Raw genomic sequence first — 23,417 nt, forward strand, 5'->3', positions numbered from 1 at the left:
GTGGCTCGCATATGATTTTTTATCTTTTTCCTTTGTTTTCCATTCTGATCTCCTGCTCGACGCTCTAGCTCCGCCTCTACTGACGCCCACCCGATCTTGTCAAAAGAGAGTCATCGCTGCCCTCTAGGGGCCAAAAATAGTCATTAGGCTCACGAGATCTGCTTAAAACTTTCAGGACAGCTCCGCAAGCCTTCCCAGCACCCGATTCAAAAAAAAAAAAAAAAAAAAATGGGAGGACGTCTTTTAACGTCTTTGGCGCTCCTCCGTAGGTTTTTGCAGAACGTCATTTAACGTCTTTGGCAGTAAAAGAGTTAAATACGGATGTAAATTCTTTTTAAGTGATTTTAGGTCTCAAAAACATTTCCTAGCGACAAATGATACCTGACAATAATTTAATAGGTCGTATGATGATGCTTGACGAAGTCTGCCTAGCGACAAGTTACCTCCCGACGAGAAAGTGGCCTTAAAAGGCGTACCTGTGCTGAGTTGGTGTTGTTTTCCGTCTCGGAGATGTAAGGGTAGTGGATGTAAAACATGTCGTTGCGCACCATCTTCTTGCGCATGCGGCACGGGCCCTCCGTCATCTCCAGCATGAACTTGTCCAGGTGGGAGCCGATGGGCGGCCCCCACAGGCCTCGCTCGCGAAGAAGCTCGTACTCGATGGACGCCCACTCCTCCGTCACATACTTGAGTGCGTTCTGCTGCCGCTGGGAGATGACGAGAGAGGAAAAGGCAGATTTGAAGCAATTTTGGGGCAATTATTAAGGCCCGACCGATATGCAATTTTTGAGGCCGATACCGATTTTTGGCAGAAAAAAATATCGATTAACGATTAATCTGTCGATTATTTAATAAAAATATATTTCATGTATATAATTATTATTTAAATATAACTTGAAAGGACAATGACAAATTAAAACAATAAGAAAGTAAAATAAGAATAGAAGAAAGTAAAATAATAGCAACTGAAAAAAACAAATACTGACTGTTCCTGTGTGTTTTGGCCTCTTGGGGGCAGTGTGGTGCCATGCATCCATGCTGTACACACTTAAAGTGAGTACAGAAGAAAGTTGTGCTTGAATTCTATCAAAATATCTAATTTTCACACTGGGAAGAATTTGTGCCTTTGTGTAGTGTTCTTTCACCTGTGGGTAGGTGTTCCTACGGCACTTGTGTGTAAACATTCGTTATTTGAAGGAACACTCCCGTAGTCGATGCTAACTTCCTGTTAGCATATGAATGGGATCATCCCTTCGCTTTTATCATTAGCGCTAGGCTATCGATGTTTTAAAAACCAAGCGTGTTTTGTAATTAAATACTGTATTCAGTGAATGTAATCTTATTGTCGTGTAGTTGCTAATGCTACGCAAGCAAAATGGTGCATTCATCGTACTTCTGTTTTTACCAATAACATTTTAAGGGGAAAATAATCGTTTTGGCCGATGTTTGAAGAGCAATAATCGGCCGATTATAATTGGCGGCCGATATATCGGTTGCACCCTAGTAATTATAGTGATATTCTTTTGCACACTTGTGCTAATAAAGGTTGTTGATGCAGGAGTAGATACCTCTTGGTGTTCTTTGTACTGCAAGGCCACCAGGTCTCTCACCACGGCGATGTGCGTGAACATCCACTGGAAAGCTTCCTATGGCGTCAAGACAAAACAATGTTGACATAATATGACATTTGTGGCTGAAGAGTGCGGATGCGGATTTGGACTGGCACTGGCCTGTGCCGAGAGGCTGTTCTTGTTCAGGCTGTTCTCCTTCTTGTGGCGCCGCACGCCCGTCAGCTTGGACAAGCCGAAACCGCTGCTGACCCGCGACAGTTTGGACTGGCTCGCCACAGCTGGCGCCGCCGCCTCGCCGCGGCTGATGCACTTCTTTTCGTGGACTGAAATTAAAAACACATAGTCAGTTATTAGAGCAGATTTGCCACTTTATATTTTTCCGAAAATGCTTGTTTCAAGTGAAAGATAAAAAAAAATATCTCATTCAGTTTTGGCAATCAATTAAATCAATTCCTTCTTCTTTGTGGATTTACAGCAATAGCAAAATAAATACATTTAACGTGAAGCCCGAAAGCTCATGAATGTTAAAATTGACATTTTCACAAAAATGAGTTTGTTTAATCGTTAGATGTTTCGGTTAGGGTATTTTAATTTTTATTTTATTAACGAGAATTTTGTTCAATTTTAGTTATATTGTTAGTTTTTGTTAACTAGAACAACCTTGGCTAAATCAGGGTTCATTGTTCACTCCTTCACTATATCGCAGATTTTTAAAAGGGGAATTTTTTATTTTACCTCCTAATTTTGTTGATGTAGTTTTCCAAAACGTTTCACTCAGATATGCTTCCTCTTTCATATTTTGCATTTACAATAGTGCAAAAACAAAAATGCCAATTGATGTAGCAGCCTTTAATTAATTAATTAATATTGGCGTTACTGAACCGATTAACGTGACACAACTTTGAGACCACAAAAACAAAAAAAGGGCCCAAAAATTTTGATAATCTAATTGTGTTTTCTCCCTCAATATAAACATTAAATACACCCAAAAAATTCAAAGCTTTTGAAAATAACGACAACCCATAAATCAATATGAAAGGCCGTTTTTTTAAGTACTTCAATTAGAGTTGTTCATGTCCTAAACTCTTTGAAGCGTTCACTACGACAACTACAGAAAATCCTAACATACAAAAGTGGAAAAAGTACAAATCAGGATTAAGTCATGAATCAGATTACAAAAAAAATGCAAGCTAAACTGTGGCGTTAACATTATCATACGTAAACAGAGAATGAAATAATATATGCATATACGTGAAAGATCAAGCCGACCGATTGACCAAAATGAAGCAGATGTTTTTTTGTTTCTTTTTCTAAATTGCAGCCTTTGCGGTTAGAGAAATGTCATTCCACTACATTGCGATGTTGACTTGAACAAGACTTGTCTCCCAGAACCCGAACTCGTTCCTCACCCAGGTGGTTCTGCCAGCTCTTGAGCGCGGGCTCCTCCAGGGCGGGGCGGGCGGTGGCGATGTCCACGTGGCCGCGGTCGTTGCAGGGCAGCGACACCTTGAAGATGTCCTCCAGCATCTGACGCTTGCTGTGCATCAGCTCCGTCCACACGCGGTTCACCGCCTTCAGCAGAAGCTGCCGACCTGCAAAAGTCTGTTGGTCCAAACCAGACCTCCGCCAAGGCAAACGCTGCTTTGAGAATTCCCGAGTCTCACCTTCGCTGACGTCGTGGTTGTGCGCCGCATCGCTCTCATTTTCCGGTGACATCATGACGTGCCACGTGGTCATACGGGCTTCTGCCTCCAGGCCAAAGCCTTCCACGCTGCTGCGCACGCACACACACACACAACAACACTTTACAACTGGACCAGCGGTGGGAATCTACGATATTATTAATGACACAATACAGGGATGAATGATCAATTATTTAATAGTGATACTTAAAAAAGGCTGCTCTAAATTACAAACATTCTTGTTTTTTTAAACATATCACTTGTGCTATTTTTATCACCCACCCCCCAAAAAATAAAATTAACGGACACGTACCAGTCACACTCACAAATTCATTCATCTCCCAATACCAACAAATTGGTATAAAAAGAGCAAATAAATGTCACCTGTTGCTAGGCAGAGTTAGCTGAGCACCATCATTGCCCAATAAAATATTGTTACTTATAAGTCGTACCCACTATGTAGCTTGTTGCCAGGCAGAATTTCTCAAGCTCCAAATGACCAATAAAAAGTGACACCTTGTGGTGGCCGTGGCTCAGGGTGGAGAGACGATCGTTCAGTAACCAGAAGGTCGGCTGTTCGATCCCCGCTCTCCCCAAGTCATGTGTCCTTGGGCAAGGCACTTGACACACTCCAGTGCGACTCACATTGGCGTATAGAAGGCGCGAATGTTTGGCGGTGGTCGGCGGGGACGTAGGCGCACACTGGCAGCTACGCTTCCGTCAGCCTGCCCCAGGGCAGCTGTGGCTACTTAAAGTAGCTTACCGCCACCGCAGTGTGGATGTGTGAGTGCATGAATAATGTATCCGTTCCATTGTAAAGCGTCTTCGAGTGTCTAGAAAAGCGCTATATAAATCCCCTGCATTATTTTTATTATTACCTACCAGATAGGTTGTTGCTAAGCAGAATTCTTTAAATTCCAAAGAGCAATAAAAACTTATACTAGGATCAGCTGTTGCCAGGCAGAATTTGTCAAGCGCCATCATTTGTGCCCCGAAGATCAACAATATATTAGAATGTATCATTCATGCACATTAGGTAGTTTGTTGCCAGGCAAAATTTGTTGAACCATAAAAAAAAGACCAATAAAAAGTTGCATTTCATGGTCACAACCACTAGGTCATTTGTTGCTAGGTAGAATTCCGAATCCAAAAACCAATACAAGAATTGTAATGTACCAGTTTATAAGGCAGAGGTCTTCAAGCCACAGTGACCAATGAGAACTTGCTCGTCTTGCCCACTCGGTCACTCGTTGCCAGGCAGAATTTGTTGACAACCATAATTCGCACCAAATACCAACAATTAAAAAACTAAACAAAAAAACATACTAGTAACTTGTTCACTAATTTGTTGAGAGTCATCATTTGTCTCCCAAAGACCCATCACAAAAATGGATGTCAAAAGGTTGCTAGGCAGATTATTGCGGTATTTATGTTTTAAGACCAGAAAGAAAAGAGGCTATGATCAGCCTAGAGCTTACATGGCAGCAACTGCAGGAATTTCTAGCCAAGCACACGCTGTGTCCCACACACGCCAACAATCTGCCGTGTGCTTCTGTAAACAGCCTTACCTGCCGGCATGCAGGCAGATGAAGCAATGCGCCAGGCAGGCCACAAAGTCCTGGTCGTGGTTGCCGGGGCCGAGCACCAGGTTGCGGTTGACGGTGAGAACACGCAGCGCGTCCAACAGCGCCACCTGCTGCGCCACCGTCTTGTGCGGCCGGCACAGCTGGTAGAGCACCGTGCGGTTCAGGCAGTGGTACACCACGTCCAGGGACAGACCCTGAGACCGCCTCTTGGACTAAGCAACAAAAACAACATTTGTGGAATTTTACAAGAAGAATCTTTGGAAGATTTTGTCCAAAATAGGACTCACTGTCCAACCCTGTGCACCATTGGGACAAAAATATACTTTTTCTTACAATGTAAAAGTTATGAGGACACAGTATAGCATTTTTGAGCAAAAACAACTTTTTGTGATTCATATTTCCATTTTTGTGCAAAAATATTGAACTTATGTGGTCAAATATTACCAAAGAGGATTTAGGGCCAATTCTCACTTTAAAGTCAGAATTCTGAGTATTAAGTGAGAATCCTGCCAAACTTTTTCTTCTCTCTTCACTCGCTCTAATCCTCTTCTGTAAAATATAGAGGTTTTTTTTTTGTAACAATATATTTTACTCAAAAGTGCTGCATTTATGTGCACAAATATCGTATTCTGATGTCCAAATAAACCACATTTTCTGACAATAATTTGAGGACAAAGTGTAGAAGTTTTGGCCCAAAAAGCAACTTTTGTATCCAAAAAAGATTTCCTTTTTTCTGCATGTTTATCACACTTAAATGTTTCCAATCAAACAAATTTAAATATTAGTCTAAGATAACAAGCAATGAAAAAATACAGTTTTTAAATGGTTGTTATTATTATGGGGGGAAAAATAATTCAAAAGCGATTGCCATCCCTGTTAAAACTGATTTCATTTCTGGAGCCACATCCAGGCTTCACCCGTTAAATCACTAAACGAGGACCTGCGTGACCAAATCATATTTGAATGCAATCAACCTTTTTCTCACCACTGTCTGTGTCGAGCGTTATGAAACGGGTGTGCGCACCTGTCCGATGAGCTGCACGATGAAGTCCACCACCAACTTGGAGTCCTTGTTGAACATGCCCTGCCACAGCTTGTCAACCACGCGCTGGCAGAAGTAGAAGACGTTGTGCACCAAGATCTGATAGCTGCCGCCGCTGCTGAGCGGCAGGGACGAATCCTCGCCTGCGAGAAATTGCATTTTTCTAACAATCCTTTTGTGCAAAGTGAGGGATATTTGTGCCAAAAGAGCAGATTTGTGGTCAGGGAAGACCTTTTATTTGCATGTTGAATAGCATCTCTCACCCAGTAAAACGTCAGCGGCCAGCAGGTGCTCCATGACGCCATCCAGGATGTTGGACTGAAACTCCTTCTGCTGAGTTCTGGTGGAACGTTCCGGAGATGCCTTTGGATGACAAAATCATTTCCTTAGCCAATGACAACATCAATCAATGACCAGAAAGTGCAATTAAATACGGAAGAGCTGACACTGGACTGACATGCTGGGGAATACATTAAAATGGAACCAAAATTGAACGCGACAAGGAAAAAAAGATGAATTTATATGATAGATGTCATTCTAAAATGTTTCCATGAATTCAAAATGTTGGAATTTCAGGTAGTGTGATACAGTAAATAGTAGAGTGTCTTGAAACAGAGTTTGAATCAATGGGGAAAATGTGGAAGAAGAAGGTCAATATATCAAATATGTGATAACTAGTTCCATAGATGCCCAGAGAATGAATTGAAGTTGGAATTGGAATACATGACCAGAACATTTTGAAATCGCAATGGTCAAAAAATGCGGAAGAAGGTATGCCAAATCTCAAACTAGGAATTCTATGATAAAAGTGTGGGAATTTGGGGAATGTGAGAAATCGTTCCATATATGTCCTTGAATGAGCTGAACATTTGAAATTGAGACAGATCGATGTTTTTTTCATGCCCGATACGACACCGTTTATTAGTAGTCAAGGACGCCGACAACCGATATTTGGAGCAGATAAAAAAAAAGGGATAATATTGGCATAAAACATTACAAATTACAAATGTGAGAATAAATATACATAAATTATCCCATATTTACTCTTATAGTATTGCAAAGCACTTATTCAACAGTGTGACCTATGTTTGAACCATGTGCGAGAAGCTGCAGTTGCGAAACAGGAACTGTGACCTAACAAGACAGCGGCTGGAACTTTTGGCGGTTAAACAGTTGACTAAAACGCTCAGCGCTAAAGAAAAACTTCTGCATTATTGTCTGCAAAATAAAAAGAGAGGGCTTGGCGGAGTGTGCTTCAGAGTGGGTAGGAGATTGTTATCTGTGCACATCTCTGTCCGTTCTCCTCGCGAGCAAAAATAATCTATCCTTCCTTGTCTGTTGTTTATTAAATGTTCTAGGTTGATTGAATCTGACAACAAACTCCAACTCTTATATATATTTTTTTATTATTTTAAGCATATGTTTATTGAACGTTAAGGGTTTGTAAAATATTGGTATTTAAAAAAAAATCTTAGTCAATAGACATTTTTGTTTTAAAAATCTAACAAAAAGTTCAAGAATCTTCCAGGGACAGTAGCATGTCTTCAAAAGTAAAATAAAAACGTAAGTAAATAGCTCCCTATTGTTTGCTACAGTAAATAAAGCTTTTTAAAATTTCGAAAATATCTGAAGTAATAAAATTTTTAATTAAAAAGATGGAAGGTGCAGAGATTTCCCAGGATCAGAAGCATCAATAAAAAAATAATAATAATTAGTTTCCTGATTCATTTGTTTTCCCCTGAACACTTAAAAAAAATAAAAAAATAAAAAAAAATCTATTATCGGCCTATCTATTATTCTTCAAAATGGGCGATGCCGATATTCGTCAAAATGCAGAATATCGGCGCCGATAATCGGTCAATTTCCCATTTTACGCAAGTTGCTCACCTCCAGCAGCAGGTCAATGACGGGCGTCTGCTTGGTGGCGGGCGTGACGCACATGTTGTCCATGATGAGCGCCCTCATGAAGTCCAAGACGTACTTCTTGGCCGGGTGGTTGGTGAGCGACGTCTTGGAGCCCACGTTGCAGTACTCGGACTGGCTGCGATTCATGCCCGAATCCGAGCCGAACGCCTTGAGCTCCTCGATGGGTGAGCCCGCCTCGTCGTCTAGGTCGCTCACCTGGAAACCGTACGCACATTAGCGCAAGTTGGCCGTCATTGCACTTGCTTTTGTGTACCTTTGTTGTGCTAGCATTTACTAGCAGCATTTACTAGGAACAGGCACAAAGACACTTGCATATAGTGAAAAGTCACCATTACCATCTCAGAGTAGGGCCTCATGTTGAAAGGGAAGACGGCGGCGGCCAGGGCGCACAGGAAGTCGGGACTGTGCCACATGGGTGCCAGGTCGGGAACGTTGTGGTACAGGTAGCGGAAGAACTGCATCAGTGTCACCGGGTACTCTCTGAGCCACGAGCCCTCCTCCTCCGACTGCCACGGCTGCCGCAAATGGCACATTTTGCACTTCAAGCTTTGAATTTGGCACAATTTACTGTCATTATCTCTTTAAAATGTGTAATCTTTTGCCCCACCAGGTTGAGCATGCTCCGCAGCATGGCGAGCAGCAAGAAGGCGGCCTCGGTGCAGACGCAATGGATGGAACCCACCACGGTGGCGCTGGACGCCGGCACGCCAAAGATGAACGTCCACATGGAGTCGAGGTCCAACTGAAGCACAAAGAGAAAGATTAAATATGAATATTCATGGGGATAATTAATATTGATGATTATGTAGTGGAACCTCCAAAGCTGAACAGCCCGGTAAAACTGACTGCATTTTATTTAATTTTTTTGCAACTGTTCCTTATCAACAGTGCTAAACTTTTTTTTTTACAATAATTTAAGGAAGAGTTTTTTTCTTGCAAATCTGCCACTTTATAAACTCGCAAATTTACCCGTTTTTTTTTCTCTGGATATTGCCCCCACCCTCTAAAAATATATATATTTATCCGTGGCCCTGATATGCCGTCGTAAGCTTGAACTTGGAACCCGAAACAAAAACAAAAAAATGTCTTGCTTTATTTACTAAAAAAATGTGATGTCTGTTTTTGAACTTCTCATTAGTTTCAGTTTGTGTTCAACTCTGGACGTCCCGCATAATAATAAAGTAGTAAAAAAGGTTTGTGGTACTGACATGTACCTGCAGGCTGTCCGGCAGCTCAATGACAGGCTGCTGCAGGAAAAGCGCCATCAACAGGAAGTAGAGCTCGGGTACGTTGGTGTGCTTGGGCAGCAGCGTCTGCAGCACCGGGAAGCCCGGAAAGTGGCAGGCGTCGCGGTTGATCTCCCGCACCGTGGAGCGGCCGCCCGCGCTGCGACCCACGTTGAAACCTGGAAACACAATTGAGGGATTAGCTACTGGCCCCTAGTGGTAAGTCTGAGTATGATGCTAATGATTTTGCCGCAAGCTAGGAAAACACACGCAACATCAAGACTACTTAACTCGTTCAATCCCAAAAACGTATAAAAACATTTTAAATACTTGGTCCTTCCCTCCCAAAAACGTTTACACCTGTTTTTTTGGTGTGTGTTTTTATGCAAGAGCATACAGAAGGCTTTGATGCAGCTTCTTACATGAAAAGGTAGCTTAAAGCAATGGTAGTTGTTATGTTCCATGTTTCTAAAAAGGCCAGCAGGTGGCAGCAGAGGATAAGAGATGTTGCAACAAGATCTTTTTGTCAGTGTTTTCACCAGGAATGTGAATTATGACAAAACTTAGCTATATTCTAATACTAATTGCTGCAAAACGGAAACAGATACAAATATACTTTACGGCACTTTTCTACTGTGACACCAGGGCTCTACGGCAGGGTACGAAAAAAAAAACAAAAGTGACAAAGCAACCCTTGGCCGTGCGGCGTACAAACCGGGAACCCAAGGAAGGCCAACTCCGACGGAAATGGACCCCCGAGACTTTGAAGGGCGCCTGGTGGCACTCACCCAGCACGGTGCCGATCTTGTTGGTGAGCACCGAGTCGGTGTGGTCTAGCCAGCCCCCGCCGCACGCGCCCTCCTTGAAGCGGTGCAGGACGGCCGGGTTGGACAGAAGCACGGTGAGGATCCACAGAGCCGCCGCCACCGTGCTGGAATGAAGGTGCTCCTCCATGAACATCAACAGCCAGTCCAGGCCCAGAGTGCGCACCAGGTCCTCGCACGCCCTAAAAGGTGAGACGGAAAGATCCATTTATGTCATTGGAATCAATCACATTTGCAATTACGGTGAATAAAATAATAATAAAATGAATTGTATGGAATCATAATTGAAGAAATTGGAGTGGATTCTGGGTTTTTCCTGGCTCGAAATGAGGCAGAGGTGGTGCCAATACCAGTCTTATTTTAAGGTATCGGTAACTCGCGGCGGTGACCTATACCATTAACGGCCATTTTCCAATCAGGGACTAGAAATGAAAAATGATATGAATACAAAGTTGCCAATTAATTTTTGCCATTTTAACTACAATCATTAAAAATTCATTGACTAGCACTTCTTCGGTACATTAAAGTTTTAAAAAAAAGAAAGCTGTTTCTTCTTCGGTTGTTGCTTCAGGTCTTTCCTGTGAACTGCTGTTGATATAGCGCCTCCATAATGGCGCAACACTGCAACTGCAATTAAGATGCATTGCTGCCTTGCTCAACCAACACAGCTGGAGCTCTCTGTGTTGAGAGATATCAATGGCTCAGGCTGGCGGTGGCGTGCAAATTAGGTGGAGGTGCCGTCTCTAAATTTTTGGACACAGGAAAAAGCCTGGTAACTGAACCGTATTGCATCATATAGTATTAAGCTGAATCGTATTACTAATGGAGTGAATCAAATGTTATGTCATCTGAATTAAAGTCATCGTATGCACGGCGCGAGTGTTCTTACTGCGCGTTGACGGCCGTCTTGTCTTTAGTGGTGAAGAGCAGCCTGAGCAGGTTGTCCAGCAGCCTGTTGCGGAGCAGGATGAGGTTGGCGGACAGGAGGCCGCCAAAGTCGTCCTCGTTGCCCGCGTCCGTCTTCTCCTCGTTGCTGATCTCCATCACCACGAACTTCTCGCACACGGCGAACGTGGGCAGCGTGGACGACAGGAACTGACCAAACCTGTCACGCAAAACACCTCGTCTTTGGCATTTTCATTGGCTTACACTTTGTTTTTTTTGCTTGACAGGATGGTCAACTAGTATATCATTTGCATCTATCTGACCTGAGCAGGTCGTAGGGGTTGGGGAAGCCCTGCAGCAGAAGACTGAGCACATTGCTGATGACGGCAACAGTGGGCTGCGACAGCGACGTGTCGCGCAGCGTTAGCAGCAGTCTGGGCACCAGCTGGAACTCGCGAAGAAGCCTGGCATTCTTGGCCGCCTCGCTGCGGGCGGGAGGTGAGAGTGGTCATATCAATAACAGAAACGCAGACGCTAAGTGATCGGGGAAGGGAGACGCACCTGGACTCGGTCAGAAGCTCAATGAAATGCTCAAAGAGAGAAAGGTGAAGCTCGTAAGGGGCATGCAGCCAAACCTGAAAACAAAACATTCACAAATTGTACTTCTTAGTTAGTCATTACAAAATATTGTTGTTTTTATGTTTTTTTTTATTCTTCAAATGGAAGAACTTTTTGTATAATACGACAACCGTTTATCATTATTGTTTTTTATTAAAAATAATTCAAAATTTGATTTTTTGATTATGAGAAAAATTGATCTTGCTAATCTAACTGTATAATATACTTTTATAATATTCATTTATACTACCTAATATGAAAATACCTTAAGAAAAAAAAAAATTAATTACATTTTAATTTAATTTAATTTTTTTTAGATAAAGTTGATCTTGTTTTCATTAAAAACCTAGCTTTTTAAATATGTTACATTTATTAGATTTTTTTTTGTTTTAAGAAAATGAATAAAAATAAAATAATGTTTAAAAAAAAAAGATGCAATACCGGTACTTGTTTGTTTTTAAAAAGTTTTTTTAAATATCGTTTTTTTTTTTTTTTTTAGATCTTTTGCTTTTACATAATAAAACAATAAAATGAAAAATGATTACGAATAATTCTTTTTTTGTGTTTATCTTTCTAAATTTAATGGCATTACATTTGGATTTTTTCAAATTGATCAAAAATACAATTAAAAACAGAAAAAATGCTTTTAAAATAATTTTAGTTCATTTAAATATTTGCATTTTCCCCAAATTTTTTTAACTGAATTTCCTATGAAAATGAACATTTTTGAACAGTTGTTGAATGGCCGTTTTGGGCCGACCGACCTCAAAGTCGCAGAGGAGGTCCTGGAAGGCGGTGGAGTTGGGAATGATGGAGGTTTCGTGTCCGCTGTCCACCGTGCCCACCAGGGAGAAGGTGAGGTGCAGGATGTGGCTGTTGAGCAGAGAGCGCTTCTTCTTCAGCAGCATGGCCAGCAGCTGCACAAAAAAAACATCCGTCACTACTACAGTGGGCTGTTATCTAAAAGCAGTGTTCTTGGACATATACAGCATTGTGTGCCTTGGTGTTAAAGCCATCAACCACTTTAATTGACTGCTTGTCAATCTGTGAATCAGTCACTACAGTGGAAAGGTATTCAAAAGTTAAACGAGCAAATCAGTCACCACAATGCAAAGAATTTCAAAAGCGATGTCCATGGAGCTGCGGGCCCACCTGATAACCCTTGATGCGCTCCATCTCCTTGCTGGCCAGCGGGTTGCTCTTGACCACGCAGACCAGAGCCTTGACGGCGGCGTACAGACCCTCCACGTCTGATGCCATGGCAACCAGACCTAAGATGGCCGCCGCCCCGCCCACGTACTGTAGGTTGGTGGCGACCGGCTTGGGCGAGAAGGCGCGCACCCCTGGGAAAAAAACCCAAAAGAAAACAAAAAAGTTGTCACGAGAAAAAAGCTTGTTAGCATCCCTAGGAATGTTCACTTTATTAGTTTTGCTTGTCCATTGTTGTCACCTTCACAAGCTTTGCTAGCATAAATAGCGTCAGAGCTTTTTTTTAGATGTTCTTGCTTAAAAAGCCTGTTACCTTCATTAGCACTGATAGCGTGCTTAGCTTTGTTAGCATTGTTAGCCTCATTTGCTGAGTCGGCCTACCCAAATAGCCGATGACAGCAGCACCGATAGTGCGGGCGGGTCCGTTGAGGTGGCCAGCCGCGTTGTGGATCAGCTTGACCGGCGTGGCGTTTTCGTGAGAGGACACAGCCAGCTACAGAAAAGATGAGAATAAGAAGAAGAACCTTTTGTTTACAGGTGACAAATGGTTAGCAGGAGAAGCTAATGTAGTCGTATCTCGTCAAACATCCCAGATAAGACGGATGCAAGCACACAAAACTGGATGCAGAAGATCTGAATACAACTAAGTTGTTCACAAAAAGTTAATGTTAAGTCCTATCAAGTCAAAATGAAGTTGGAACTTACCAAAATAAAAGCAACTACATTGTCAAGCATTGCTAAAAAGCAGATAAAAATGCACAAAACCAGTCACGGAAGATCCAAATTTAAGTCTTTTGTTCACAAAAATTCTTGAGTCTCATGGAGCCAATAGGAAGAAGAAACCTAACAAAATAAATGCGATATCACCTCTAAACAGAACAGTAGACTCAAAAGTACAAAACCAGTTCAGATATCAATTCAAGTCTTGTGTTTATTTAAAAAAAAAAAAAAAAGCCTTGTCGAGCTGAGTCAAATGCAGGAAATTGGTCACAAAAGCCACAAGTCACATCGCTTTGCTCACAAAAAGCTTCTCCATAGGACAATCAGACCAACAGGAAGTAGAAACCTACCAAAATAAAAGCAACCATGACTAAACCGGACTCTAGTGGCCCAAACTAGTTGCAAAAGATGCAAATGAAAATCCTTTGATTAGACGAAGCTTGTGTTGATTCTTGTATTAGTCAACAGCAAGTAAAAATCTACCAAAATAAAAGTGCAGATAATTCTGGAGAGTGGACTCTAAATGCAGGCAAGCAGAAATCCACCTAAATTCAAAGTCTTTCCTTTGAGTTGATGAGTAGCGTACACCACCTGTTTGGCAATGGCTTTGCTGTCCAGCTTGTTGTAGACCTTCCTGATCTTGGCCACGGTCAGCGTGGACACGGAGACAGCGTAGAGGCTGAAGGACACCTTCTCCTCGGGGACCAGCGCCACCGGAGTGGGCGGCGCCACCTCCGCCTTGGACTCCTTACCTACACAAGGACATGGGAGACTTTTAGCGCAAAGAGGGCGGGGCTTAATCCAAAGACAGCGCGCGGTAGCGGCGCTCACAGGGCAGGTAGACGGCCTGCAGGCTGCCCACGTTGGTGGGGCCCAGCTCAAAGATGGCGGCCACGCTGGCGGCGGGCAACGCCTCCTCCAGGAAGTGGCACGGCCCCAGACGCCACACCAGGCTTGATAGCTGGCGCTGGGCGGGCGGCGTGCCCACGTAGCCGTACACCGTGCTGGCCACAGGGGGGTTGGCCGAGCCCGAGCCACCCGGTACGCTGTGCACGTAGTGGAGCTGCAACAAAATCACAATAACTATCAAACACGCGTTATGCTAATTCATCATCTGCCAGTATACGTCAATAATCACGGCCAAAAATTTACATTCCATAATCAATCCCCAGCAGTCTGTTTCTGTAGGCGTAAAAAGCAGGATTCAAGAGGATTAGAAAATCAATCGTTGTCAGTAAAAACTGTAAGAGGCTGAGCTTGGAACTTCCCATTTTCACTGTTCTGTGTTGCCTCTATAAGCAGGAGAATATTTATAAACTGCACACACACAAAAAAGTGCCAAATAGTAGTACGGCAAACCCTACAATCGCTTGACTGTACTATATATTTTCGTTGTATGTTTTTTCTTCAATTTTTGTTTTCTCTGATTTTTTTGTCTGTTTGTTTGCTCTTTGCTTTGTGACTTTAGTTTGATTTATTTTTGCCTTCATCCTGATTTTTGTGCCGTTTTATCATTTTCTTGTCTTTTCCTATTGCATGCTGTTTTTCCTTTTAATTTTCTGCCTTTTTTTTTCTTTTTTCCATTTATGATTTTGCCTTTTCCTACTTTTGGTTTCTTTACATTTGAAATCTTTCATCTTTTTTTCAGTTTTTTTCCCTTCCGTTTTATTTTGTCTTTTTAATCACATTTCTTTTTGGTCATTTGTTTTGCTGTTTTTTTTGTTGTCTTTTTTGTCTTGTTTGCTTTCTTTTTTGGGGTTTTCTTCTTTTCTCTGTGCTTTTTTGCTTTTGCCAAATTGTTTTCTTTGTTTTCATCTTTCAGCTTTTGTCTTTGCTTTTGTTTGTTGCTTTTCTGTTTTAGTTTTGTGTGTCTTTTCTGTTTTTAATTTTGTCGTTGTAGCTTGCTTCGTTGTCTTTGTTTTTGTGTGCTTTCTTTGTTTTTCTTTTTCTGTTGTTTTTTCTTGAGTCATGTTTTCCGTGTCTTTACTCTCACAACATGCTAAGTTTAACAATGCTACAACAAACAGGATGAAATTACCCGCAGCGAGGGCATGAAACACGGATTGTCAGTAACGTCGCGCTCAGCAAAAGTTGCTCTTATCAGACAGGAAGCTGACGCTCGCCATTTGCCAGAAAGACACAAAAAAAACACATCCTGTCCAACGCCTTAGGGAAGGTCATCCTTTCACAAAGGGTCTTTGGCTTACGCACCTTGACGGTGTTGACGAGCTGTCCGTCCAGGTAGAGCGAGGCCATGCTGTTCTTCAGCATGCCCTTGCTCATGACCAACACCAGGTGGTGCCACTGGCCCTCGGCTATCAGCTCACCGCAGCGGAAACGGGCGCAGCAGGGAAGGATCTCATAGAAAGACGTCTCCTCACTAGACTCGTCCGCTGGGGAAGGAAGGAAGAAAGAGGAAGACATGGACATGGTCACTTCACTTATTATTATTATCAAATCATTATTCAATATGGTTGATATTTGACCGTATGAAACATTTCTGCTGATGACAAATTGAAACAAACATGAAGGCAATTAAATACCTGACTTTAAATAGTCATTAAATAAATGCAATTAAATTGTAAAAAAAATAATCTGTGTTTAATTATCATTAAATAATTACCAGGGTGAAATAGATACCATATAAACACAATTTATATGAAATCTATATGATGCTATTTAAAAAAATAAAATAAATCAAATGACCAACCATAACAATAAATATTTTTTGGGATCAATACTAAAAAATTTGATAAATAAAAAAATACCATGAAGACACTAAAAAGGAAAATCATTAAAATGTTTTAATACTTACAAAAAATGTAAATCTTAAATATGTTTCTATTTGTGTTTCATTTTTTGAGAGATTTTTTCTTTTGTGTTTGAAATATCCTCACTGAAAATATTTCTAGACAGTCAATGAGAGTTTACTACCAACGCACAATATAAATTTTGAGAAAACAAACCAAGAATTCATTAATAACCGATAGAATTGTTGAAAATGCATTAAAAATGAATATACCATTAAATCATTCACAATCACATGTAATAAAATTAGAGCTGTCAAATGATAATTTTTTTAAAAATTAGATTAATCACATCTTAAAATTTTGATTAATCACCATTAATCGTTTAACTAAAAAGGCTTCTTTTTTTTTTAAATCAACGTTTTTTGCCCGCCAAATTTAAACAGCACCTGTTATGTGTTAATTCTTTCGAAATTTAATGTTAAGAGGACGTGTTCAAAACATTTTGATCCACTGCACACACTCATCCTCCACTTTTTCTAATCAGTTAAATACTTGCAAAATTTAAAATGGGGGAAAAAATGACCCCAATAGTTTGACATGAACAAATAGTCGGAATGTTACACAAACATGTATTAAATGCTTTATTTTAATGCATGTAATTATGTTTATTGCTGAAACACAACCTGCGCTACCTTTAACGTAACCATCCGCTGTCAGCTTAAGGACCATCTGGGTCAAAATTAATAGTGTGATTAATATGCGTTAATAGATGATTAATGCGCTAATTTTTTGGTGATTAAGTAATTAGTTAACGCTTTAACTTTGACAGCTTTAAATAAAATCAACAAAAAATGTCATGAAACGATAACAGATGAAAATAAGTGAAGGCCTCACAGTAGGTCTGCAGCAGCTCCTCCTTAGTGGAGACAGTGAGCGAGCGGTCTTTGGCCGACAACACCACGGCCAGGCACACGTAGTGCTGCTCCGACGAGGTGGCGCGGCGCACCACCGTCAGCAGGCGCACCGGGTGGTTCTGCGGCGGCGCGCTGAAGCGCTCCACGCAGAACCAGCTGGAGTAGCTCAGGCCCGACGGCGGGGGAAACAGGCGCTCCCCTGAAGAGGACACACAAAAGCACAAGGTAGTTGTGAGCGTTCCAATACGCTGCACACTATTCAACATGGAAACCAGAATCATCTTGAGAGAATCGCAACAGGAGGGCCTTAGCTCCGTTAGCTTAATGCTAACACATAATGTAAAATGCCATTGTCAGGCTAACAAATAGCATCTGTGTTGCGGTTATACACCTAGATTCTTCATTCCAGTTAGCTTTATTTCATTTTGACTTTTGAAATTCAGTTCGTTTTAATTAGTTTTTGAGTGAGTTTGTTCTTTTTTTTTTTTTCAAAATTGCTTCAATTTAGTTGAATTTGTATTTATTTTAGTTACCCAGCCGAAAGTGCATGCATGAAATTGACAGACGAAAATGAACTGAACAAAGTTGATGATGCCGTCAGACGCGTGAAGGATGGAGAGATAAGAAGAGGATTGTCACTAGCGAGACGGTGACGTGAGGATAGTGGAGCAACGAGTACGGGTGCGAAAGCAAACGTGAGTGACAGCAAGTGGGAGGAAAAAGGAGACAAGAAGCTAAAAATAACAACAGGCGACACGACAGCTCAGGGAGGAAGACGAACCCAAGGAGGAACGATGACATCTACTGAACGAGGATGATGATGATGATGGAAAGAAGATTGAGGAAAAGACCGAGGCAAGAAGTTATGGAGGACCAAAATTAATTAATTAATAACCCTAACAAAAATTAAAAAGAAATAAATGACTAAAAGTCAAAAACAAAAATAAAAATATATAATAAAAAAATTAAATCCCCAAAAATAAATATACATGGAAATAAAAAAATAAAAAATAAATTAAAAAAAAAAAATATATATATATATATATACATAAATAAAAACATTTGTATTTAATTTTTTAATTATATTTTTCATATTTATTTTATTAATTGATTTAGTCATTTATTTATTTCTAATTTTGGCAGTTTTGGTCCATACTGCCAGGTTAAAAATGTTATTCAAATGAGGGGGCGGTCCTAAGCGTGTCTTGGGTTGGACTCCGCCGTTGCAAACTGCCTTTCATTGGTTGAGTGAGCGGGTCGGCGAAGAAGGAAGTCTCGGCGGCTTGCATTGGAGATTTCCAGCAATGGACGACTATCTGGTCCACTGTCCCCACAATTTGCCACTTGAGTTGCTCGACTTCCTTGTTCGCTGACCGCTCACTCGACCATTGAAGGGCAGTTTGCAACGGTGGAGTCCAACCCAAGACACGCTTAGGACCGCCCCCTCATTTGAATAACATTTCATCCTGGCAGTATAGACCAAAACTGTTTTTATTTTCACTTTTAGTCATTTTGAATTTGGCAGATATAAAAATACATAATTCAAAAATTAAATACAAATGTATTTATGTATATTTATATATTTTGTTGTTTTCATTTTCATTTATATTTTTGGGGATTTAATTTCCGAATTATATTTTTTTTATATACGTTTTTATTTTCACTTTTAGTCATTTATTTATTTATTCAGTCATTTATTTATTTTGAATTTTGGCCATTTTGGTCCTCCATTAGACGAAGCTAAAGATGAAAAAAGGAGAGAAGATAGAAATTATGAAGGTGAGAACAACTTGGAGAAGATAAAGGAGAGAAAATCGAGGGAAACATGAGAAGATGAGGACAGAAGACAAAATAGAAGTATAATGAAGGAGAGCGGACAGAGCGGGAGATAGAGAGAAGATAGGAAATCTGACAGCGATAATGAGGACGAGAATAACAAGGAGAGAAGATTGAGGCAATTATGAAGGAGATGATGCAAAATCAAGGATGGAGCATAGAGGATAGAGGAGATTTTGAAGGAGAGAAGCTGTAAAAGACGATGGAGAGAAGACAGAGGACACAATTAACGCAGAGAGAAGATACAGAGGAAGCTCAATGAGAGAAGATGGCCGACAAAATAGAAACGATAACGCAACAGAAAAGAAGAGAGATTGTGACGAGATGATCGAGGGAAAGATCGAGACAAGACAAGACAAGATGGGGGACAAGATTGAGGAGTAGAGAAGATACAGAGAAAATAGAAGAGACACCAACGGCAGAAAATTAAAGAGAGAAGAAAGGGATGAAGGAGAGAAAATAGAGGGCAAGATGAAAGAGCAGAGAAGAGAGATGAAGGAGGGAAGTCAACGGCAGAAAATTAAAGAGAAGATAGAAGGATGAAGGAGAGACGATAAATGGAAGGCGAGAATACATAGGAGGCGATGTGAAGAAGGTTCAAGGGATGACGGCGGTGCTGAAAGGTGCCAGACGACATCCATAAGAATGTTGAATGCGTTTGCGGTCGCTGGTTGATGATGTCATCAAGGGCGCGCCGTACCTGTCCCCATGCCGCTGATGACGTCGCCGTCGCTGACTCCTGACAAGTTGGTGTTGTTGCTGGGAGCGTTGTGAGGAGCCAGACTGGGCAGGAACAAACACCTGCACAGGCACAGGCACGCGCACACACACACGCGTCAATCGATCATATCTACCAACACGTGTGCGTGAGTGGGAGAAAAGGAGTGCTTTTGCTAATAGCAGAGGAGAGCATCAATATTTCATGTTGACAGATGGGAGGGCAGGGAGGCCTTTGTGTGCGTGCACGTGTTTGCGCGTGCGTGCGTGTGCGCTGCTGTGCAGAAAGTGGGCCAGGGCCGTCATCTCCCCAGTGCTGCTTGAAACTTTTTCTTCTATTCTGTTGCGACTAAAACACCGACACACGCAGGCACAGTAGCAACACAAATGTGCAAACAGAAACACACACTTCTAGATACACACACAGACAAACAAACAAACACAAAATACTAGGAACAAACACATGCAGGCACACAAACATGAAGAAAAGAATGCTAATAACACACACACAAACATTAAGAACAAAACGACAAAAACATTAGGAACAAACACACAAACAAAATAAACACAAATACACATTGGGCCAAATAGCCGATTATTTTCCCCTTAAAACGTTATTGAAGAAAACCGAAATTTCCGACGCTGTGGAAGTACCCCGAATGCAACCTTTTGTTTCCGTAACATTAGCAACTAGCAAATGTTTAGCGTGTGTTATTCTGGTTATTCTGTTGTCACCCAAGCGTCCTTTAAGCTGTTTAATGATTAAAACTACACATGCGACATTAAGAATAACATCCACTGTATATTTAAATACAAAACATTCTTCGTTTTTAAAACATTGCTAGCCTAGCGTTAATGCTAAAAACAAAGGGATGATCCCATTCAAATGCTAATAGGAAGTTAGCATTGACATCGGGAGTGTTTTTCCTTCAAATAACGAATATTCAGATGAGATAACACTACGCAAGGCACAAATTCCTCCTAATGTGTGAAAAACGAGTTATAGTAACACACACACACACACACACACACACACACACACACACACACACACACACACACACACACACACACTAACACATCCAAACAAACAAACACATTGTGCAGTATGCGACATTTGACTGTTAGCATCTGCTGCTAACTAGTTGTCGCGTGTGCCCGCGCGGGACGTACCCGAATCCCTCCAACGAGGCGTCGAACTCTACGTAGGCCGGCGTGTCGGCGGAGCCGTGCAGGCGGATGTCGTGCGGCGTAGTCATGGAGACGAGACACTTGACGCGGGTGAGCGGCACGGCGCTGCCCTCGGCCGAGCGCACCAAGCTGCGGCTGATGCGGTACTGGCCGTTGTACTGGCCGCTGTCCTCGGCCGGAGTGGCGAACACGCTGTCAGCGCCGAAGCCTTCCATCGACGTCGTCATGCTGCCTGATAATAACAAATAAATAATCATTAATAAGATTACTAATATAGGGTGGGGAATAAAAGTCGACCAAGTCGGATAAGTAGGTCGGCTAAAAATGGCTTCCTTGAAGACACACGCAACAAGTTAGTGCTGTCAAATTCTTGAGTTAAAGCTTTAACTCTGGAGTTAACACAGCTTTAAAGCTTTGACAGCACTAAAATAAATAAACGAGGGAGTTGGCAATTACTCGATTATTCGATGGAATAATGATAGGATAATCTAATTTTAAAAGATTTGATAGTGACAGCCCTATACTAATAATAAATAAAGTCAATAAAAAGTAAGTAAATAATATTACGCTCATAATAAAAAAAAATGAAAATACAAAAACCTGCCGATTTTTTTCTGTTTTGTAAAGTTAAAAAAATTGAAAGGACAAGACGGGAATTAATAATAAACTAAAAGTTTTCACATTTCACAGACATAAAAAAACAAAAAATACATATTTAGAATTTATGGAAAAATCCACCTATTTTGATCCAACTCAGGGGACGGCCATTTTGAAACTTGCTGTTGACTGAATATGACATCACAGCGCCGACATCACATGACCAAACCCAGAAAACAGGTGAGTCGTGATTAGTCGTTACCTGAGCTACTATGATGTCATTTTCAGTCGCCAGTAAGTGGCAAAATGGCCGCCCCTCAAATGAATAAAAACAAGTGGATTATAACATATTCCACAATGGGAATATTAATCAGAATGCCATAAACATAACAATATATATTATTGGAGAGGAATTTTTGGACATGAAGTCACTTTCAGACATGCTGCCTAAGTAATCAGCTGTTAGCGCTAGCGTCTGCCGGCGGGGGTCTTACCTCGCGCATCGCCGTCGTAGCTGAGCGAGCTGGGCTTGTGAACGCGGTACTGCTTCAGCAGCTTCTTGTCCCACGCGCCGCAATTGAGCGGGTTGCCCAGACGCAGGAACTCCCTGCCCAACACAAAAAAGCAGTCAGCGTTCGTGCCATCATTGGCCACTCTACGTGCCAATCTGTGAAAATGCAAGTGCATTTCCACCCCTTAAGATTGGTCTTTTCGGTTGAAAATTCCCGCCTTTGTGTCGTGTGCATTCTGTGATTCTATACACGTCTACAAATGATTAAAAAAGAATTAGCTAATATTTGTACTAGGATGGTATAGACAATATTTATACTTCAATATCAACATTTCTGGTTTGACTCTTTTTTTTTTCTGTGTCATTGACCAGCCACCTAGTCATCACTCAGTCATTCGCCGTCCTACACATGCTAATTCCCCCCCCAAAAAAAGTACCAACATTTTAATATATCAGTATTTGTGTTTCTTTTTAAGTCTCGCCTTCCTGCATCATCACTGTTAGAATAAATGTACATAAGTTATCCCATATTTACTCTTATAGTATTGCCAAGCATTAATTGAACTGTTGAACTTTGACTGTTGAAACGAAGAAAAACACGTGTGCATTATTATCTGCGCAATGACTCATATCTGTGATGGTTGCTGCTGTGTACCCCTCCCCTTTAGAGCAGCAACGGTTGTGTAACTAAGGACCAGCCTAAAAAAATAAGCAGAGAGGGCTCAGCAGAGTGTGCTTCAGAGCGGTAGGAGATTGTAATCTGTGCACATTTCTGTCCGTTCTCCTCGCGAGCAAAAAGAGTCCAAGTCTCTTGTCTTCCTTCCTTGTCTGTTGTTTATTAATTAAATGTTCTAGGTTGACTGAACCTGACAATTACCTCAGTATTGACATGAAGCCCCGCCTTCCCAAATGATCTGACTCTGCAGTCGTTAGCCAGCTTGTTAGTCACCGTTCATACAGTCATCGGCCGGCCTAAATGTCAATCCTTTTCAAATGACGTCATAGACACTGAAACAGCAAGTGTGGGAACTGCATGCCAACCAGGAAGAGGAAGAGGAGGGTGGCGAGGATGAAGAACAGGAAGAGTGTGGGCTTTGAGGCGACGGGAAGCAGATTGACAGCCCCTCTCACGCCGTCATTTCCATGTGAAAGGCAAAGCGGCGCGTGCATGTCAATGAACTTTTCCCGCTGTGACTCCCGTCTCGCTTTGCCAGTCAAGCAGGAAATGAGAGCGGAGAGCTCACAGCACATTACGCATTCAGGTCATTCGCTCATTTCTCTCGCAGCATTCATAAAGGCTATTAATTATCTTGTCGTTTCTATAAATACAAGCATAGACGGCCATCAAGTCCAGATTTGTATGTGGGTTTTGTGGCCGTTAAGTCTATACGGCTGCGGTGCTTGTTAATAGATCATTTTGACTTGTGGCTACGGTCAACATGAGCGTGAGCAGAAAGAAGGACAATTTAAAATTGGAATGTGCCTCAAAAATGTTGTCTCATACAGTATATGTATTATCATAAGTGTAATAACACATGTGTAATAAAATACTCAGGGATGTGATTTGACCAAAGTGAAATTATCTGAAAATTTAGCCGGGGGTGTGGGGGCC

The 23,417-nt window shown here is 41.5% G+C and overlaps 1 protein-coding gene across 4 annotated transcripts in view; it reads right to left on the reverse strand.

The window, feature by feature from the left end:
• Nucleotides 1–23,417, reverse strand: part of wdfy3 (WD repeat and FYVE domain containing 3) — a 60,270-nt gene that overhangs the window by 14,047 nt on the left and 22,806 nt on the right. For 3 of the 4 annotated variants that reach the window (XM_077560809.1, XM_077560810.1, XM_077560807.1), the window contains 26 exons: nucleotides 21,789–21,901; nucleotides 20,680–20,929; nucleotides 19,490–19,590; nucleotides 16,934–17,152; nucleotides 15,501–15,682; nucleotides 14,121–14,352; nucleotides 13,881–14,041; nucleotides 12,951–13,062; nucleotides 12,513–12,703; nucleotides 12,125–12,277; nucleotides 11,304–11,377; nucleotides 11,066–11,227; nucleotides 10,747–10,962; nucleotides 9,822–10,039; nucleotides 9,016–9,212; nucleotides 8,415–8,549; nucleotides 8,143–8,322; nucleotides 7,769–8,002; nucleotides 6,145–6,244; nucleotides 5,864–6,024; nucleotides 4,822–5,051; nucleotides 3,236–3,345; nucleotides 2,981–3,163; nucleotides 1,731–1,894; nucleotides 1,569–1,646; nucleotides 477–707 (listed from right to left, as the gene is read on the reverse strand). In XM_077560809.1, coding sequence (XP_077416935.1) covers nucleotides 477–707; nucleotides 1,569–1,646; nucleotides 1,731–1,894; nucleotides 2,981–3,163; nucleotides 3,236–3,345; nucleotides 4,822–5,051; nucleotides 5,864–6,024; nucleotides 6,145–6,244; nucleotides 7,769–8,002; nucleotides 8,143–8,322; nucleotides 8,415–8,549; nucleotides 9,016–9,212; nucleotides 9,822–10,039; nucleotides 10,747–10,962; nucleotides 11,066–11,227; nucleotides 11,304–11,377; nucleotides 12,125–12,277; nucleotides 12,513–12,703; nucleotides 12,951–13,062; nucleotides 13,881–14,041; nucleotides 14,121–14,352; nucleotides 15,501–15,682; nucleotides 16,934–17,152; nucleotides 19,490–19,590; nucleotides 20,680–20,929; nucleotides 21,789–21,901 — 4,387 coding nt within the window. The remainder of the gene's footprint in view (nucleotides 1–476; nucleotides 708–1,568; nucleotides 1,647–1,730; nucleotides 1,895–2,980; nucleotides 3,164–3,235; nucleotides 3,346–4,821; nucleotides 5,052–5,863; nucleotides 6,025–6,144; nucleotides 6,245–7,768; nucleotides 8,003–8,142; nucleotides 8,323–8,414; nucleotides 8,550–9,015; nucleotides 9,213–9,821; nucleotides 10,040–10,746; nucleotides 10,963–11,065; nucleotides 11,228–11,303; nucleotides 11,378–12,124; nucleotides 12,278–12,512; nucleotides 12,704–12,950; nucleotides 13,063–13,880; nucleotides 14,042–14,120; nucleotides 14,353–15,500; nucleotides 15,683–16,933; nucleotides 17,153–19,489; nucleotides 19,591–20,679; nucleotides 20,930–21,788; nucleotides 21,902–23,417) is intronic. The other variant, XM_077560808.1, reaches the window with a different exon arrangement.

The sequence above is a fragment of the Vanacampus margaritifer genome, chromosome 3 (genome assembly GCF_051991255.1).
Source record: "Vanacampus margaritifer isolate UIUO_Vmar chromosome 3, RoL_Vmar_1.0, whole genome shotgun sequence".
Classification (NCBI taxonomy): Eukaryota; Metazoa; Chordata; class Actinopteri; order Syngnathiformes; family Syngnathidae; genus Vanacampus; species Vanacampus margaritifer.